Genomic DNA, 20,312 nt, shown 5'->3' with positions numbered 1-20,312 from the left:
TTGACTGTCTTGTGTACTTTTTCTGGAGTTCCTAGTTGCCTTTCTTTTTTCTTGTGGTGAATGATAATAATAGCAAACATCTATGTAGTACTTGAGTGTGCCAAGCACTGTTCAAATGCATATATATATACCCATATATTCAAAGATATATATATAATATATAATAGATGTACAATATATTCATTTATATGAAGTATATGTATACATGTATGATTTACACCTTCAAGAACCCAGTGAAATAAGTACTATTATTATTCCTATTTTATAGATGAGAAAAAAGAGGCACAAAGAAAATAAGGAACTTGGCTGAAATCAAATTATAAGTAACAGTGCCAGGAAGAACCCAGCAGTCTAATTCATGCTCTTTACCCCTAAGATATGCCGCCTCCAATATGTGAATATGATTAAGTTTCCTTTCTCATTCTGTTTAGTGGAATCCATTCCCGTCTTCTTGGAGGAATTCTTCATGGAGCCCAGAGACTTCTTGCTCTACATTTGACTCACTGCTTTTAAGCCTGCTCTGCAGTTGTCACTGGGTCATCCCACTCCTGGTTTAGTTTCCAGGTTCTAATATCCCATGCCTTATTTCTGCTTGGATTTAATCTTTACTTTCCTAAACTACATCTTCAAGAAACTTCCCTAGAAATGGTACATGAATATCTGAGAGTGTATTTATTTTCCCCATATACTTGACTGATAATTTGGCTGAGTAGAAAATCTTTTTTTCTCGAAACTTTAGAGACAATGCCCCACTGTCCTATACCATTCAAACTTGCTAATGAAAAGTTCCAGGTCTTTTGTGAGTGATATTTTTTTCTCTGGAAAACTTTAGGATCTTCTCTTTATCAATGTTGTTTTAAAATGTCTTGAGGTTATGCCTAAGTGTGCTTTATTCAGGTCTAAAAAATGTCTTTCCATTACTTCTTTAATTTATTTATTTATGGCTGTGCTGGGTCTTCGTTTCTGTGCGAGGGCTTTCTCTAGTTGCGGCAAGCGGGGGCCACTCTTCATCGCGGTGCGCGGGCCTCTCACTATCGCGGCCCCTCTTGTTGCGCGGAGCACAGGCTCCAGACGCGCAGGCTCAGCAACTGTGGCTCACGGGCCTAGTCGCTCCGCAGCACGTGGGATCTTCCCAGACCAGGGCTCGAACCCGTGTTCCCGGCATTAGCAGGCAGACTCTCAACCACTGCGCCACCAGGGAAACCCTCTGAAGCCCCCTCCGTTACTTCTTTTCCATTTTCCTTTCCACTATTTTTTCTGTTCTCTAATGGCCAAATACTAGACATATTGGATTGATTCTCTACATCACTTTTCTCTATTTTTGTCTCTTTGAAAAATTTCCCTGTATTATGGAACATTTCCTTAACTCTTTCTTCTGGTCTTTTTATTGCATTTTTGTTCAGTAATCGTATTTTAAATTTCAAAAATTTCTTTATTCTTGGTTATGTTTTTTTTTTTAATTTTCATAGAATCCTATTAACATTTGTTCTCTAATTTTTCTAAGGAGAGTTCATATTTTCTTAAGTTATTTTCTGTTTCTTCAATTATGTTTCTTCTGGTATTCTTTTTGTTCTGTCCTTTTTGATTATCATCATTATGTACCTTTGAAGTTGCTGATTTTTATCATATCTGGTAAATCTTCATTTGTTCATATTTAAAAATAAAGATATGAGTTAATTTTTCCATGAAACTGCCATTAATTTTATCAATAAGTCTCTCTCCAGAATTGAACACTAACTGTTCTGTGTATATGGTAGAGTTCTCAACCAGCTAGCTTTACTTTAGGATCAGAAGGCAGAGAGTAGGCAGTTTGCCTGGTAGCCTTCCTCCCAGATGCTAACATGTGAAGAGCTTTACTTTGGGGAGCCAAAACCCATACTAACAGAAGTTTATTAAGAGAAAGCCACTTATTTTAGCCTGGGATTAATTTCCTGTAACTCTGTACGTGGGATAGGGTAACTAGGAGATGGGGGAATTGGCAACTGGCTCAGAAATTTCATAACAGAATTTCAGTTAATGTGTCTCTTTTACAACTTTTGTTCTCATTCCCATCTTCAATATCTGCCAACTTTAAGCTGAAAGATAGAAAGATAACAATTTTTTTTAGTGACCCCCCACTACTATGCTACTAGCTTCAATTAACTTTATGTCTTTCAGAAATCTGTTTGAACTCTCCCATGTGCTAACACCTCTCTCTTTCTCTCTCTCTCTCTCTCTCTCTCTGACACACACGCACGCACACACCCCTACCTGTTCTCTTTCTATTATAGGTTGATTCTTTTTTTTACTCCTTTGCCACAATTGTAAAGGGCTCTCAATAAGATATGGCTGTAAACAGCATGGTCCATCACACTGACTCAGAAAGCCCCCTCCCCTTTAAAACTACTAACACCTTTATCAGTTCCCCTCATCTACATTCACACTGACTCCTGAAAGGCCTTGCTCGTTCAATGAGTTTTTGTTTGACTTTTACCAAAATACTTCTTAGACAAATGTATCATCTGTTGCTATATCTTTTCCATAAATCTACAAGGTAAGAGATGGTGAGGCACTGAACCAAAGTAGTAGCAATGGGAATGTAGTGGAGGGCACTGATTGGAGAGAAATAAAGTAGTTAGAAACTATATAGTGGGGCTTCCCTGGTGGCGCAGTGGTTAAGAATCCACCTGCCAAGGCAGGGGACACAGGTTTGAGCCCTGGTCTGGGAGGATCTCACATGCCGCGGAGCAAGTAAGCTCATGCGCCACAACTACTGAGCCTGCGCTCTAGAGCCCGTGAGCCACAACTACTGAAGCCTGCACTCCTAGAGCCCATGCTCTGCAACAAGAGAAGCCACCACAATGAGAAGCCTGTGCACGTCAATGAAGAGTAGCCCCCTCTCACTGCAACTAGAGAAAGCCCACGTGCAGCAACGAAGACCCAACACAGCCAAAAATAAATAAATAAAAATTTATTAAAAAAAAAAAGAAACTGTATGGTAATGTATGGAAACTAAATTTTTGGTGGTGAGCACACTGTAAGGTATACAGAAGTAGAAATATGTGCTGTACACATGAAACATATATAATGTTATAAACCAATGTTACCTCAATAAAAAAACATTTTTAAGGCAAAAACAAAAAGAAATTAAGTAGTTAAACTTGACAGAATTTTTTAAGTGACTGGATATGGTGCTTAGAATAATAATCCCCGAATTTCTTTTTCGGAGAACTGGAAAAATGATGGTGCCATTAACTAAAATTCCATTCATTTTAATATGTTATATTTACACTGTCATTCAGTTTGAAAAATTATCTAATTTCTTCTATGATTTCTTCCTTAAAACATGAAACCTGCAGAAGTGTGTGGTAGAAGTTCCAAATATTTGGAGTCTTTCTAGATATCTTACTTTATTGATTTCTAATTTTCATTGTGGTTAGAGAACATATTCTGTAGGATTTCAATCTTTCTAAACTTATTGAGACTTGTTTTAAGATTCAACATATGGTTTGTTTTATTGAAAGTATTATGTGCACTTGAATAGAATGTGTATTTGGCAGTTATAGGGTGTGTTCTATAAGTATATTTTTATAAACATATGAATATATCTATATGTTATAGATGTATAAATATGTAACTATACCTATAAATTAGGTTAAGGTGATAGTTTTGTTCAGATCATCTGTATCTTTAGTGAGTGTTTAGCTAGTTATTCCACCAGTTGCAGAGAGATGGGTGTTAAAACCTCTATTATTATAAAGTTGCCTGTTCTCCATTTTATTCTGTCAATTTGCTTCATGTATTTTACAACTCTGTTATCAGGTACATACATATTTATGAATTTTATGTCTTACTGATGAATTGATCATCTTTATCTGTGCAAATACTATGTCTTGAAGTCTATTTTGTCTGATATTAATAAAGCCACCATATGCATCCTGTTTACACAGTATATATTTTTCCAACAATTTACTTTCAACTTACATTTAAAGTACATTTCTTATAAACAGCATATAACTGGGTCTTGCTTTTTTCCCATTCTGAGAATTTCTTTTAATTGGAATGTTTAGTCCATTAATATTTAATGTAATTTTTGATATGAATGAATTTAAGACTAATGTTGGGGGGGGTTGTTTGTCTCTCCATTTTTTTGTTCCTCTGTTCTTCTTTTCCTGTCTTCTTTTGGATAATTTGAATATTTTTTAACATTTCATTTTAATTTATTGACTTTTAGCTGTACCTCTTTGTGTTTGGATTTTTTAGTGGTATCTTTAGGGATTAAAATATACATCATCAACTTTTCAAAGCCTACTTAGAGTAAAATTGTACTATTTCACATAAAGATTTAGAAGCTTTTAAATTGTATAAATCCATTTACTAACCCTGTCTTTCATAATATAGTTTTCATGTATTACTATAAACCCCATAGGACAATACTATAATTTTTGCTTTCAACACTCCTATATGTTTTAAAGAAAGTAACAGAGTAAAAAAAACAACCAAATACAACCAGATCTGATGCTCTTCAGTACTTCCTGAAGATATATTTCCATCTGTTATCATTTCCCTTTAGCCTGAAGAACTCCCTTAAGTATATTTTGTAGTGAAGGTCTGCTGGCAACAAATTCTCTGTTTTCTTTTACCTGAAAGTGTCTTAAGGATATTCTGAAGGAAATTTTTTCTTGACACAAAATTTTGGCTGATAATTTTTTTTCTTTCGGCATATTGATGATGTTCCAATAGCTACTGGCCTTCACAGTTCTGACCGCCATAGTTTCTGATGAGAAGTCAGGGGTGTTTTGAATTGTTCCCCTGTGTGTATAACTTGTTTTTCTCTGGCTGCTTAAAGATGTTTTCCTCATATTTGGTTTTCAGCAGTTTGATTATGTGCTTAAGCATGGTGTTCTTCTAATTATCCTGCTTAGGGTTCATTAAGCTTCTGGAATTTATAAATTTATGTTTTTCATCAAATTAAGATCATATTTCATCTGACCACTATTTATTTAAATATTTTATTACCCCATTCTACCTTTCCTCTCCTTCTGGGACTCTTGTTACACATATATCAGACTTTTCTTTTTTTCTTTTTTGAGTTCAGCAAGTATTTATTGAGTTCCTACAGCAGCCAGCCTCCTGTCCAGAGACTTGTGGCCTGAGATCACAGGGTAGGTGAGCAGGCTCAGACTTTTCATTATTGTTTTCTCACAGGGACACATATGTCTCTGAATCCCCCTTTTAAAAAAAATTTCTCCTCTCTTTTTTCATATTGGGTAACTTCTATTGGTCTGTATTAAAGTTCCCTGACTCTTTGCTCTGATGTCTCTATTCTGTTTTAAAGTCAACCAGTGAGTTTTTTTATTTCAGGTATTATATATTTTCAGTACTAGAATTTCCATTTTTAAAAATAGTTTCTATTTCTCTAAGATTTCCTTTTTCTTCATTCACTGTGAACATATTTTACTTTTTTCATTGAGCATAATTATAATAGCTGCCATAAAATCTGATAATTCCAACATCTGGGTCATTTCAAGGTTGGTTTTGATTGATTGCCTTCTCTGTTGAGACTAGGTTTCATTTTCCTGGTCTTTGTATGTTAAGTTGGATTTATCCTGGACACCACAACTGTTATAATGTGGAGACTCCAGAGTCTGTTATATTCCTACAAAGAGTAATGATGTTACTGTTTTAGCAGTCAGCTAACTTGGTTGGGCTCAAAATATACTCTGTCCCTATAGCAGCAGCTCAAATTTCAGTTCAGTTGTTATATCCTTAGCTGGGCCACTTGCAGTTTTCCCTAAACGTGCATCGTTCATGGGTCAGCAAGAGACTTGGACAGGGTTTATACATTAAAGATAGGGCTATCATCTTTGGCACTCTTCTTTCTATCATTCCCTTCTCATTTCCCAGAAGTTTTGGTCAGCCTGAACTTTTTCCTCTGGTTCTTCTGGCCAGAAAGAACTTAAGTTTTCTATCAGAGTTTTATATGTCCTATACTTTGGCCTGCCTTCAAACTAAAAGCCATAAAAATAGAAACTTCACTCTACGCAAGTCAGTAATTCCAAGTTTCAATGCTTTTTCTTTGTCACCTGCTTTTGTTCATTCTCCAGGACCTTCAGGCAATTTGTGTGTGTGTGTATGTGTGTGTGTTTTCTAGAGTATTTTGTCTAGAGTTTATAGTTTTTATCTGAGAGAGGGTGGCTCTGATAGAGGCTTACTCAGCCATACTGAATAAGAATTTTCCAGAGTTTCTACTACTTCCATTATCTTTTCCTACTGCATTGCTCAATATTTCCTAAACATCTATAAATAATAGTGATGATAGGTGTCACTCTTGCCATGCCACACACTAGTGTATTGTCATTAACCATAATATTAGTTATTGGTTTTATATGGGTATAATTTTTTAAATTTTGCTAAGATATTCTTTATCATATTAAGAAAGTATTCTCTCTAGTTTTATTACAGTTCTTATCAATGATGGTTACTGAATTTATCAAATGTATTTTAAATATTACAGCTATTAAAATAATTACATTATTTTTCTCCTTTGATCTATTGGGAGACAAATTATAATAACTTAGAACTATTAGGAGCTTTTAGTTTCTTGATAATTTTGTTTAGCCATTACAAATTGTTCCATTAGTATAGTGTTGAGTAGTATTTTATTTTGAATTTGTGAAATCGCCTGAAGTCACATGTGAAATTAGCTTGTAGGCTTCTTCTGGTGAATGATCTTTTCAGACTTTGGTGTCAAGACTATGTCAGCTATAAAAAGAACTGAAAAGTCTTTGTTGTTATTTATTTTTTAATTTAACTTATATTATATTGCATAAGAATTATTTGTTGCATAAAAATTTGAAAGAACCTATGTATAAATCTATTTGGGCTGGGTTACTTTTTTAAAGGTAGTTATTTGAAACTTCTTTACATTTCTTTTAAGAATTATTGGTATGCTCAAATTTTCTACTTCTTCTCAAGTCAATTTTGGCCATTTTTCTTTACGTTAAAGTTTATCTGTTTGACTTTGAAGACATCGATAGTCTATCCCTCTCACAACCATCCTTCTTGACTATTGAAACTTACCCTTTATACACAACAAATGATAAATGCTCCCCTGCCCCACCTGGCTTTGAATATGCTGTTGACTGTCTTATGAATACCCTGGATGTATGTTGTTGGCCTCTCCTGATATGTCCTTATCTCCAAATCCCAGCATTAAGTTCTTCCTCACTGATGAAATGTTTCCTGTCTATTCCAGCCCTGTCTTCTAAACTCCTCCTCATTTATAGATTGTATTGATTGGTTTGGTTCTTAGTGATATTATCTTATTACATTATTTGCCAATGATTCATGCATGCTAATCATATATATTTAGAATGTGAATTCTTTATGGCCTGGATTTTTGTCATATTTTAAATTTTTATCTCATATTATCCAGAATGAAATATATTCTGTGCCTAGTGTGAAAAAAAATTGTAGGTACTAAACAAATATTTGTTTGGTTGGTTGATGAACAGTCACAAGTTACGCAGTTTATACTTATATATGCATGTTTATTTTGGGTATCTAAATAATTATATTTAAATAGAAATATACAGAGACAATCTGAGACACTAGGTAAAGCTGGATCACTTTTTTACAGTTTCTCCCCCTTTACTCAGAACTATTCTGCTGTACCTGCTCTGTGTATGAGACCGTAAAGTTTCTGTTTAAACCAAGAGGGCTTTTTTTCTCAGTATTTAAACTTCAGACTTTCCCTGCATTTGGAGAAATACATTTTATATGAAAATAATGGCTAAGTTTTAGAGACAAAGAAAATAAAAGTTAGTAAAAAGTGTGAGCATAGGCAAATTTTTTAATTTCTGTAGATTTGTTTCCTTATCTATGAAGTGGTGATAACATCTATTTCATAGGGCTTTTTTTTTGAGGATTAAATAAGCATTATATTTGAAATTATTTAAAGATCTAGTCAGCTGTTAGTTATCATAATTAGCTATTCCAAATATGAATAATCAAGTATAAATTATTTATCAATATAGACATGGAAAAAATAGTTTCTAAGATAGTTTCCCCTTTTCTTTATGTTTAGGCGGAACATGCTAAGCCCTTCCATGAACTGTATTCACAGCATAGACAACAACAATGTAGAAGAACATTGGGTTCTACAATCTTTTCTCCAGTACCCAGCATTCAGTCTAATGCTTATAAGAATGAAAAAGACTCTATTTACAGGTATACACATTGTGTGTTTATATTGAAATAACTGAAAATTAACTGCATCTAACTTTAAGATATAGTCATTAAGAAAATCTTTAGCCAAGGAATATCAGTATCTAATCATATTACCACATTATTTCACTACTTAATAACATCTGAAGACTCTATATAACAAAAATGGTAAAGCTTAGAGTCCTTAGTATGGCATATAATATCTTTCCAGTCGTCTATTCTGTCCTTTGCTTATGCTGAGTCTAATCACAACAAACAGTCTGTTCCAAGTACTGTGTGATTGACCCCCTCTGTTCTTTATGCTCAGAACATTCTTCTTCTGATAGATTCCTATTCATCTTGAATACTTGGAACACTTTTAGCTGCAATTAAAAGAAAACTGACTACATATGATTTAGACAAAAAAGATATTTATAATCTCAAATAACAAGAAGTCCATCAGTAAGGCAGCTCCAGGTTAATTCAGGGATTTAATGATGCCATCAAATATCCAGCTTCTCCATCTTTCCTCAACTTGCCTCTACTGTCTCAGCAACTAACTTGTCCTCCTAGCCTTGCTGTACAAGATGGTGACCACTATTCAAGATAACTGGTAACAGCACCCACTGAAAAGGAGAAAAGCTCTATGACCCTTTTTTTCTTTTAAAGATTTATTTTATTTATTATTTTTGGCTGCGTGGGGTCTTAGTTGGAACGCGGTATCTTCATTGAGGTATGTGGGATCTTTCGTTGCGGCGTGCAGGCTCTTCCTTGTGGTGCGCAGACTTCTCTCTAGTTGTGGCGTGCGGGTTTTCTCTCTCTAGTTGTGGTGCACAGGCTCCAGGGCGCAAGGGCTCTGTAGTTTGCAGCACACGGGCTCTAGTAGAGGTGTGCAAGCTCAGTAGCTGTGGCACACGGGCTTAGTTGCACTGTGGCATGTGGGATCTTAGTTCCCTGACCAGGGATGGAACCTGCGTCCCCTACATTGTGAGGCAGATTCTTTATCACTGGACCACCAGGGAAGTCCCTCTTTGACCCTTTTGTAAGAGTGAGGAAAATGTTCCCCAAGGCCCTCCAGCAGACCTCCCCTGGTGTCTCCTTGGCTAGAATAGCTTCATACACTCATATCTAAAAACCAGTAAATCATTATCAGCTTTTAACACAACCCACAGTATGAAATACTTTTTATATCACAATGATTGATATCTATATCAATATCTATATGTATCTATCTATCAATCTATCTGTGGAGCAGAAGATTCAGATTCATAGACCCCTAATTATTTGTCTTTCTGTTAGTTGAAATTGATTGCAGTATTTTAGTATTTTGAACAATTGTTACTAAGGATCTATGTGATACACTCTATTCTATTCTACTTTTTTAAATGTTGGTCAGGAGATGCTAAATTGATTTATTGTCTAAATTGATGGGTTGTAGCTCACATTTTGAAAAGCACAGGCTTAGATTATTCAAGATTCATTCCCTTGATTTAGGAAGGTGCTCAGCCTCTCTTGGAGGACAGGGTTGCTTGGAGAAAAATGAATAGGATCAGGGTTCTGTTAGCAAAAAAGGGGGGAAAAGGACTCTTAAGTAGGCAACCCTCTGTTTACCACATTATCCTTTAAGTTCTACTCAGATGTCACATTTTCTCTGAAATGTTCCTTGATAGCAGTGGCGGGCTGTTCTACATGTGCCCTTATGTGTTTTGGCCCCTGACACCTGTCTCATCTCATCTTACTCCACTCTCCTCATCACTACACTCCAGCAACACTGGCCTTCCAGTGAGCATTCCAAGCTGGTTTCACACTCACACCTTTACACTTACTTTCCCCCAGCTCTTCACCTGGCTGCCTCCTTCCCTTTCTCAGATTTCAACTCAAATATCCCCTCCTGAGAGAGGTCTCCCATAGCCACCCTAGATGAAGCGTCATGTTTATATTTTTCTGTAATACTTACAAGTAGTTGAAATTATTTTATATATATGTTTTGTTGGTTTGTTTGTTTTTTGACTATTTCCTCTCTCTAGAACAGAGCTTCCTAACCAATAAACTGTGGTAATTTTGTGCTCAGAGAGGGTTATAGGTGTGCTGAAATGTTGATCCTTCAGCCTTCAAAACTGCTGAGTTGGCCCCATGATAGCCAGGCTACAAGTGTTCTCAAGTGTTTATCTCAGTGTACTGAACAAAGACTATTAACTAATATGTCTGTCATTATGTGGAAAAGGTTGGGAAACATTGCACTAGGATACAAACTACTTGAGGACAAGAAAAAAACTGAATCTATTGCCAACAGCATGTGTGCCTGGGAACATGTTTAAGAAAGTAGAGAAATGCTGGAGTGGCCAGCAGGCATATTTGGAAGAGTTCCGCCTTGGACACTTTATTCATGCCAGGTGGCAAGTCTGGCATGTGCTAACTGACCTCTCTCCATACCAAGTGTTTAACCATTTGAGGCTTCCTACTGGCTAATAATGACTTTACATTTTAGAGAGATTTGCAAATTTGGGGATGCCTTTCTTCAACAAAAATCCCCAAGACCAGTTTTATGTTAGCCAAACATTAGATCCTTGATCTCAGTCTTTTCCAGTTCTATCTTGTTCACTTAAGAAGTTTTTACTGAGTAGCTACTACAGATCAAGCACAATACCAAGTACTTTCCATGTTATTTTATATTGAAAAATATTTTATGCAAAGTATTTTCTAAATGCCATAATATATATGTGTCTTTTATGAAAATCTTTTATAATTTCAGCTCAAACTGAAAAAAAAACCTAGGGGATCATTTGATTTGGTTGGTCACTTAGAATATTAAGTTAATAAAACGTAATTTATTTAAAATTTTTTATTTTATTTTGTTCAAAGATGTTTCTAAGAAGAAGAGTTCTGCCTTTTATTTTCTTGTAGACCAGAATGAATTTATTCTGGCTTATTATGGCCATCTAGGCCCATACTACAATCCAATGACCATTCTAAGACTGCTCAGCTAGTCACATTCACATTCAGACAAGGTCATAGACATGTGACACAAGGTCACATTCAGACCTTGAGCACATGCTCTATCTGCTGCAAGTTCACAGTCAAATGGAAAGGAAGACAATGAAAAATGAATGGAGAGAATACAATTGCATTTTTATAGTAGATACAAATTTAATTACACTACAACATGGATGTGAAAAAAAAGTAGCTTTTTATTTTTATATAGTTCTGATACTTCTCATGAGATCCTCAAACCCTGTGTAATGAAAAAAATTCATATTAATCCATTGTGTTTTAAACTTTGTTTGGAGAAAAAATGTACAGCCTCTTTAGGTTTAACACAGTCCTTCTGTTTCTTTCTACCATGGTATCTTAGTATATGAGTGAGGGGCTCACTGGACTTTGTGACATTGAGGAAAAGGTACTTGGCCAGGGATCTTGGTCAGTGCCCTTGAACTGCTGACCTCATTCCTAGATGTTCTGTGGCTACTGACATTTGTGCTTCATGAACATATAGTCTATTCTCTCTGAACCTGGATAGGGTCCACTCTCAACTATCACTAGTATGGTAGAACTCATTTAGTTCTTGTCATGTCTTCATCTCTTCTTAGACTGTCTATTTATACCTCACCCATGTCAAGCCTTTGCTATGGGTCACTGCACCCCTGCAATGACGAGCTTGTTGGCAAGCCTAATCTCAGTGTCCATGTCACATGTGGACCAAGGAAGATCTGGAATGAAAACTATATCCTCTCTCTGCCTAACCACACCATTTCATCCTGATAACAAAGCTAGGGTCATCCTGTGTTGGCAGGAAGCTGCCCTGCAAAGCACTTTCATCCCAGAATCTCAACAAAGGATGTGGCAAGTATATCTCTCTTCCTTTGCTGTTCTCCTCAACCTACATAATATACTTCCTCTCCACTCAAAAACCAAAGAGGCACACATACTACTGTCTTGCTTCCACCCCTGCTTTTGCTATTTCCCCCCACAAATCAAGCAGGAAAGGATGGTCTTGTCAGGTTGAAAGTATGGCAGAGGGTTTGAGGGAGATGTTAGCAGTAGTGATTTTTTTTGGGGGGGGGTATAGCTGTTTTACAATGTTGTGTTAGTTTCTACTGTACAGTGGAGTTTCCTGTGCTATACAGCAGGTTCTTATTAGTTATCTATTTTATACATATATATATATCAATCCCAATTCATCCTACCCACCCCATGCCCCCGCTTTCCCCACTTGGTGTCCATACGTTTGTTCTCTAGCAGTAATGATTTTGAGGAATGGGAAAGGCAGACAAGAACAGACAAGCTGAAATCAGCCCTATAAACATTTATGCTGAACTTGTGTTCATTTTCAGAATAAAATCTCCTCCAGAGATGAATGATTTTAGTACAAAAGAAAATAAATCCATCAGAAATGATCAATTAAATGAGTATTCAGTAAGAAAGAAAAGCTTGCTCCCCTTGTGCTTTGAGGATGAACTGAAAAAGCCAAATGCCAAGATAATCGACATTAGTCCAGCAAAGACAGCAACTTCTTACACGGTAATAAAAACATCTACTACTGTTCAGTAAAAATGTGTATTATTACTACTTGTGGGAATGTCATATTCCAGTGCCCAGAATCTTTGATAAATTCTCCTTACCTCTTGGCTTCATATTCTGAAGTGACAACAACACAAATTCTTAGTGTTCTTTTTAGAACCTCCACCCCAAATCTGGGGATTCCTCTGCACCAGCTGAAAATTGTGTATTTTTCTTTATAAAGAACGATTTATCAAATTTTCTTGATTATAAAAGAAATATAAAGATGGTATTTTTTTAAATGACTGGATTGGGTTTCACTTTTCTATCAAACTATTTTAACTATTTCAACCAGAAAATACATTTATTAAAGGCCATCTGGTAGCTCAGAGGCTCTAGGATGCTGGAGAGACAATCTGGCTTGAAAGCTCTCCAATCAGGACTAACCCTGTTACAGCCCCAGATTGCTCCACTGGGGCCCATGCTGTTGTCACGGATAAAAGTTTACAACTCTGATTCTGGGCAGGGGGCACTGTTTCTAAGATCTTTGCCAGTGCTGCCCTTCAGCTAGATGTATCTACCACCATCCTCGCTAGAATAGTTTTCACAATGCCTACTTTTCAAAATGCTTGCTTTTTCTGAACTGAAGACTGTCTTAGGTGCATCTGTGTGGCAGAGCCTAGGTCACACACCTACGCCCTAACCTCAAGGGAGGCTGAAAAAACGAGTTTTTGCCTCTACCTAAGTGTACATTGACTCGGAAGGTGGAAAATTCCCTAAGGTATTGATTAGACAGACCAAAAATTTGACAAACCTCTACTACTATCTCTAAATAGGTAACATTGGCATCACCAGTGGACTGCAAAACTAGATCTTTTGTCATTTTTTCAGTAATCATATGCATTAATATGCCTTTCACACTAAGGACACTAATATACAATTAGATGATCCTAATTTCTTACTTCATTAATTATATTTCTAAAAGAAAAGTAGCAATCATTGACTTAAAGTTTACAAGCTAATATCTAGTAATACTCATATTTGATGAGTTTCTGTGGAGTTAATCTTTTTTCCTTATAATGGAAATGTGGAAAAGAGTTCAGTGAGTAGCTCATACATACAGATTTTGGTACTACTGTGATAAAAGTAATCTATTTTTAAGTCAATCGATTACTTTGGCTATTTTATTCCACAGATATATATTGAGCACTTTTTATTGGGCTAAGTATTGTGCCAAATGTTGGGGTATAGTAATGAATATAATTATTTTAAAGAAAATTTTACACTTTCTGAACTTATTAGGATACTCAGACTGTAATTTTGGCTTATAATCAGTTATATTTCTTTTGATTTTTGACTCAATCCATTTTTTGGTATGCTGCTTGTTTCTGGACATGGAAACCTAAGAAATGACAGAACAATGTTCCATCCCACCAACTATCATATTTCCCAGTGACAACACCAAACATTTCTTTATATCTCACTCTATTTCAAAAAGGGTTTTAGGAGGCCAAAAGTTCAGATTTTACTCCTAACATCTCAACAGAGTGTCAAGAGAAAGAAGTGTGTCACATACAAGGACATCTTTTTTATACGTTTAAATACCATTATTGTTTATATTAAAAACTTCTATGTAGTCATTTTTAGAATACTTTATCATTTTATTTTCATGTTTTAAAAATTATAGCCTTCTTGCCTCAATAGACTGATGACAAATACTCTTTTCTTTAATCCACAGGAACAAAATGATACAAATCCCATAATCTTCCATGAGACTGGATATGTACAAATGTTACTTTTGACAAAAAATAGGCTTCCTCCCCATTCTATGGAAAATGGAAGTGGTTACCCATATAAAAGATCAAATATTGTTTTAGAAAGAAATTGTGAAATGCTCAAATCTGTAGCTAGAGGTCAATCTATTACTCCTTCCAAACCCAAAAGAACTCTGCCTACAACACAGAAGAAAGCTATACAAGCAGTATCTTTTGAAGTAAGCCATAGAGTTGTAGATGATAAACTAAGGAAGAAAACTAGCAAGCAGACATTTGAAAACATATCTTGGAATAAACTCTATAACTTTCCACAGACTTTTTCCAGCCTAACAAAAAAATTTGTGGGTTTCCTTGATAAAACTGTTATTCAAGAAATGAGTGCTAAAACTGGCAAATTTGAAAAAATGTTTTCTACAGTAAAACCAATGAGCAAATTGAGTGCCTCACCTGTCAAATATTGCTCAAAGCCTTCAAAAAATATACTCAAAGTCCATAAAATAAATAATGTAACACCACTGGATGATTTGTTAAACTTGTCAAGTAAAAATTAAGCACCTCATAAAATATTGTTTATACAGCAAAATTTGGGTAACAAGAAGCAAATAAAGTTCCAAGATCACAGAAGAAATTCTTGTCTAAATGGTAATGTTCTAGTGGATGGTAGAAGAAAACAAAGCATAGAAATTGGAATCACAAACCAACAGTGGTATACTATTTTTAGTAAGTAAGAGGACAAAATTAGGAAATAATGATCAACAAGAGGAACTAGTTCAGGAATTTCTCTTATCTCAATTAGATCCCTCAATCATCAGCATTCCTACAGTAAAGTAGATTCAGGACCAAGAATGGCATAGATTGACTCTGGAAATTTGCTATTGGAAGCCAAATAACGTCAATAACCTTGCTCCATAATTGAATATCAAACAAGACAAATATACCATTACTTGATGCATGTGGAGTTAATCGTCAAAGCAGCATTTTGGATAATCATTGGAAACCAGTATTACATTAGCAATTCATGCAATTAAAAGACGTTGTAAAATTTCAAATACCTTTTTGTTAGTAAATGTTGGAACTTCTTTACTATATAATGCCTTTACCAACTATAACTTTGACTTTGTCCTGAATTGTTAAATAATTTAAAAGAATAATTTATCTTTAATAAGCTAAATAATTTTGGCAGCAAATCCTTAAAGGATTAAAAGTTCTAAATATATTATTATATTGCTATTTTATCTACTCATTAACTTCTTGTGAACCCAAACACTATAAAGACGGAATTCACCTTAGAAACAAGTTGCATTTGAAGAGTTCATTAGTAGTCTGCTAGTTTAAGGACTTTGAACAAAAAATCTTAACTGTTAGTACTTGAGGAGAAGTAGGTTAATTAGAAGCATTTCAGTTAAAGGAAGGTTTTGGAGGTCTTTTGGAAACTTTTGAGGGTAAGGAGGTAAACTTGTTCAGGTTTCTCTGTTTCCACTGACTGGAGGTTTTCTTTATTGCGTGTCATCAATGTTACTCTTGGGCATCTTTTCACAGTAGAGGCAGATTTTGGCTCTCAAATAGGATGACAAGGAGAGAAAACGGAGATGAAGGAAAGATAGTGTAACTGGAGACTTTGTAAATGAGGGAAGAGCAAGAGAAAAAGGGTTCAAGATAAGGTGGTGGGTTCAGGTATGTAGGAAGTAGTAGGGTGGAAACGCACAGGCTTTCCTGGGTCTTTACCTTTCTTTTTGTAACTGGCTGGGGAAGAGAGGCAGCAGCAGCAGCAACTCGAAGTCATGAAGTCCTCTTTCTTTATTTCCAGAAGACAGGGATTGACCCTCGTGCTCTCTTTGCTTGCTCCTATCCATTCTCCCCCTACCTCTACCCCACCCCCATATTCACTCCTCCCTCGCTCACTGCAAAGCAAAATAGTTTCCCTAACTACCCTGCTGGCTCAGAAGAGAAAACACAGACTCTTCTTAACCACTAACAATACAAATGATAAGAAATAGAAAATATACCTAATAATAGCCCAAGTAATGATGGTAGGGTTTCCTGATATTCAGTACAAGAGAAACAGGTGTAGGCCCTGGGTTTGGGCAGTTACGAGTAATCTTGGGCAAATAATGTAAACTACCTGAGTCTCACTTTTCTGTATCCCTGCCTTAAGATGAGGACAACAATACCTTATTTTACTGTATTATTATTTTTAAGATGAAAACAACAGTGTGGAGTATCTTGAGTATGGTAAGCATTCATTTAAAATTCCCTTTTTAGTCCCATCCTTTCTCCTGCTCTTAGTGTAAGCATAACATCTTAAAAGATGTTCCCAAAAGTGTCTTACTACCATCTTTTCTAAATTAAATGCTAAACCTAACTACAATCAGTGTCCAGACTTCAGCCCAAAGTAGACTCAAATTAGAACTGAGGATTTTGTATGTTATTTTTGGAAGTTTCTGCTGGAGCTTGTGAGTTTTATCCTTTAGAAAGGCACTAAATCAACTTAAAAATTCCACTTGGCTGAGGATTGGCCATTGACATAGCTGGACAGCAGGGAGCAGTGGATTCTGGGAAGATGGTGACATAAGCTCAGCACCTTTCTCTTCCACTCTCAGATTTAATCTATTATCTCCTCAGCCAAGTAGATGCTGGCATCTGCAGGACATGGGGTGCAAGGTTAGACATGGTTTCTATTCTGATGCTGAGATCTGAATATGGCCCTGGAAACCAGTCTCTGAGTTAGAAGGTAATAACGGAAGTTGTGCTGTATCCAGGGACTAGCTAGCAGTTGGGATCTATGGATTACCCCAGGGAAAGGTTGTCTTTGGTCCTGTGTAATTAAGTGTTCCTGGTCTCATTGGTCCCCAGGAGACCAACAAGGAAACTGTAAACCTATGAAAAAACTGGGAAGTCAGAGGTCCATGAATTTTCCTTCAGGTGCCTCAACAGGGGGTCGTGTTCTGCTTGCTTTTATAGTACCAGTCCATAATGGGCAGGACTTTACCTTCTACCATTTACATGACTGTGGTCACTAGATATTGCAAAAAACAGACCTGAGCTTCCCTGAGCCAACTAAGAAAAACAGCAAGCCATCTAAAGGGGCACAGCAATTAGACGGTGGCCAGCCAGGCAGGATGTAATGGAGAAAAGGGCAAAATTATGAGAATTGCCAGAGGTTTCACCTAGGGATGGGGAGGAATAAGCAAACACAGTAATTTTGTAGGATTAGCAGTCAGAAAAAATCTGAAAAAATAAAGTTTTTTCCTGTTTGCTCATCCTGCCAAGTCCCGCTCATTCAGCAATCAGCTATTAAATAAATAGAACAGATAAAGATGCTAGAGGAGACAGGGATAATTTGACAAGAAAAATAATAAAAGCACTTAAGTTGATTCAAGTGCAGCACCCCCCCCCAGACACACACACACTCATTACACTAGTTTTTATAAAACACTGGTTGTATGTATTACTCTCAATCGTAATCTGAATTGATAGAAGAGGTAACTGTTACCTGAATAGAAAATATAAGAAGACTTCCAAAATTAGGAGAAATGGAATTAATTAAAAAATGTATAGAAAATGAGAAAGAACAAACATAATATCATAAAAATATTGATATCAAGTATCTGTCATACTACATTTGAATTGGTTGAATTTTCTCTTTAAGAAACAGAGACTCTCAGACTGAGTTAAAAATAACACTTAAGTCTATGATCAGCTCTCTGTATCCATGAGTTCTACATCTGTGGATTCAACCAACCACAGATAGAAAATAGTCCAAAAAAAAAAAAAAATTCTGGAAAGTACCATAAACCAAAACTTGAATTTGCCTAGCACCAGCAACTAGTTACATTTACACTGTATTTATAAATATTTACATAGCATTTACATTGTATTAGGTATTATAAGTGATCTAGAAATGATTTAAAGTATATGGGAGGATGTGTATAGGTTTTATACAAATACTACTCCATTTTATATAAGGAACTTGAGCATCATGGATTTTGGTATCTGTGGGGGGCCTTGGAACCAATCCCCTGTGGATACAAAGGGATGACTGTATACTGTTTATAAGAAATATAGTTAAAGCAATAAAGAAAGCTTGAAAATAAAGGAGTGAGGATGGAGATACCAGACTAATGAAACAAAAACAGATTGGAGTGGCATTATTAATATCAGATGTTAAAATTTAAGATTAGAAACAATAAATAAGACAAAGAAGGACCTTATGCCTTATGTAATAATAAAAACACAATATCTGAAAAAGATATAACAGCATCTTTGGTGCACTATATATGTACCAAACAACAAAACAGTTAGTTATATAAAGCAAAGGCTATTGGAAATCTCAGGAGAACTTAAAAAAAATAAAATTATTGTGGAAGACCTCAATTCACCTCTTTCAGAGTTAAACAGGTAAAAAAAAAAGTATGGATACGGAGTAATCATATAATGCAATTAATAAAATTGACGTGATGGATATAAACCCATTTCTTTGTTTGAAACAGAGAAAATAAATTTTTGAATTTGTCCATAGAAAATGGATTATGTGTGAGGCTACACAAAAACACTTAACTTTTTTTTTTAAATGAATGTAGAGACCTTTTAAAAAAATAACCCAATAAAAAATAACCCACTGTCCTAGAAGACAGTGACAAGCACCAGGACTAGATGAGTTCAAAAATAATTTTTCTTATTTTATTATTGAAGCCAGTGTGGTAAGTAGAATTTCAAAGATATCTCTCCAAGATTCCTGATCCTTATTTTTCAAACACTAGATACAGCTGTGAATGGACTTTGTAAATGGGTTTAAGTTTATTAACCATCTGACCTCAAATATGGAGATTATTTGGGAATTATTGGTGGGCCTGATGTAATCACATGATCCCTTAGGAGCAGAGGAATGCAGAAGTCAGAGAGATGTGGCAGAAGAGAAGGTAAGAAAGATGGGAGAGAAGTAGAGGTTGGAGACTTTAATTCATAAAGGCAAAACTTTTAAACACTTGTTTACAATATTTTCAATTTGTTCACAATTCTCATTTCCTCCCTACCTTTTCCATGTGTCTCCATAGTTGGAGTGTATCTCTCTATTCCACTGACGTGGGCTTGGCCATGGGACTTACTTTAACCAATAGAATGTGAGTAGACATGACTTACATGATTCAACGTTGCTCCTCTTGCTCCTGTCCTCCACCATGAGATCAGCATGTCTCAAGTAGTGGCCACTCCTTGAACCTGGGTGCCAGTATGAGAAGACATTCGGAACCAAGGCAAGCCGAATCCTGCAAAGCCCAGAAGAGCCTCAACCAACCCATAGCCCTCATGTAACATGATCAAAAAATAATTTTTTGATATTGTAAGTCACTAAGACAATGTACAATTGTTTCCACAACAAGGTCAGACTATTACAATCTCTTTGGGACTTTAATCTTTGAATTTAATTTCTCACAAGAAATCTTATAGTTGGGGGAGTTGAATTCAAAATTGGGCATTTCTGTGTTAGCATTTTATTATTGGAGTGTATTAATCTCATAACAGCGCCTCTAATGACTTTTGCTGGGCGATGGGCTGGCCATAATTTGAGATGGGAAATAAAATAGGAAATGAAATTTTTACTCTTGACACATCATGGTCTCCGAGTTAATTGAATTAATATAATTTTGTTACTGAGTCCAAGCTTGTACTGCTCACTGCATGACAGGTCAATAAATCGAGAGACAAGGTGTTGGAGCAAGGAATAGTGACTTTATTCAGAAAGCCAGCAGACCAAAAAGATGGCAGACTAGTGTCCCGAATTGCCTCTTACCTGAGTTAGAATTCAGGCTTCTTTTATACTAAGAGAGGAGGGGATGTGATAATCCTTTGTTCTTG

The 20,312-nt window shown here is 35.8% G+C and overlaps 1 protein-coding gene across 1 annotated transcript in view; it reads left to right on the top strand.

The window, feature by feature from the left end:
• C1H1orf141 (chromosome 1 C1orf141 homolog) overlaps positions 1-15,010 on the top strand; it is a 44,797-nt gene extending 29,787 nt beyond the window's left edge. The window contains exons 5-7 of the mRNA XM_007164297.2: positions 8,069-8,211; positions 12,552-12,705; positions 14,423-15,010. Coding sequence (XP_007164359.2) covers positions 8,069-8,211; positions 12,552-12,705; positions 14,423-15,010 — 885 coding nt within the window. The remainder of the gene's footprint in view (positions 1-8,068; positions 8,212-12,551; positions 12,706-14,422) is intronic.
• Positions 15,011-20,312: the final 5,302 nt, after the last annotated feature.

This window comes from Balaenoptera acutorostrata, chromosome 1 (genome assembly GCF_949987535.1).
Source record: "Balaenoptera acutorostrata chromosome 1, mBalAcu1.1, whole genome shotgun sequence".
NCBI lineage: Eukaryota > Metazoa > Chordata > Mammalia > Artiodactyla > Balaenopteridae > Balaenoptera > Balaenoptera acutorostrata.
The sequence above is the reverse complement of the archived record's forward strand: the minus strand, read 5'-3'. Positions and strand labels throughout refer to the sequence as shown.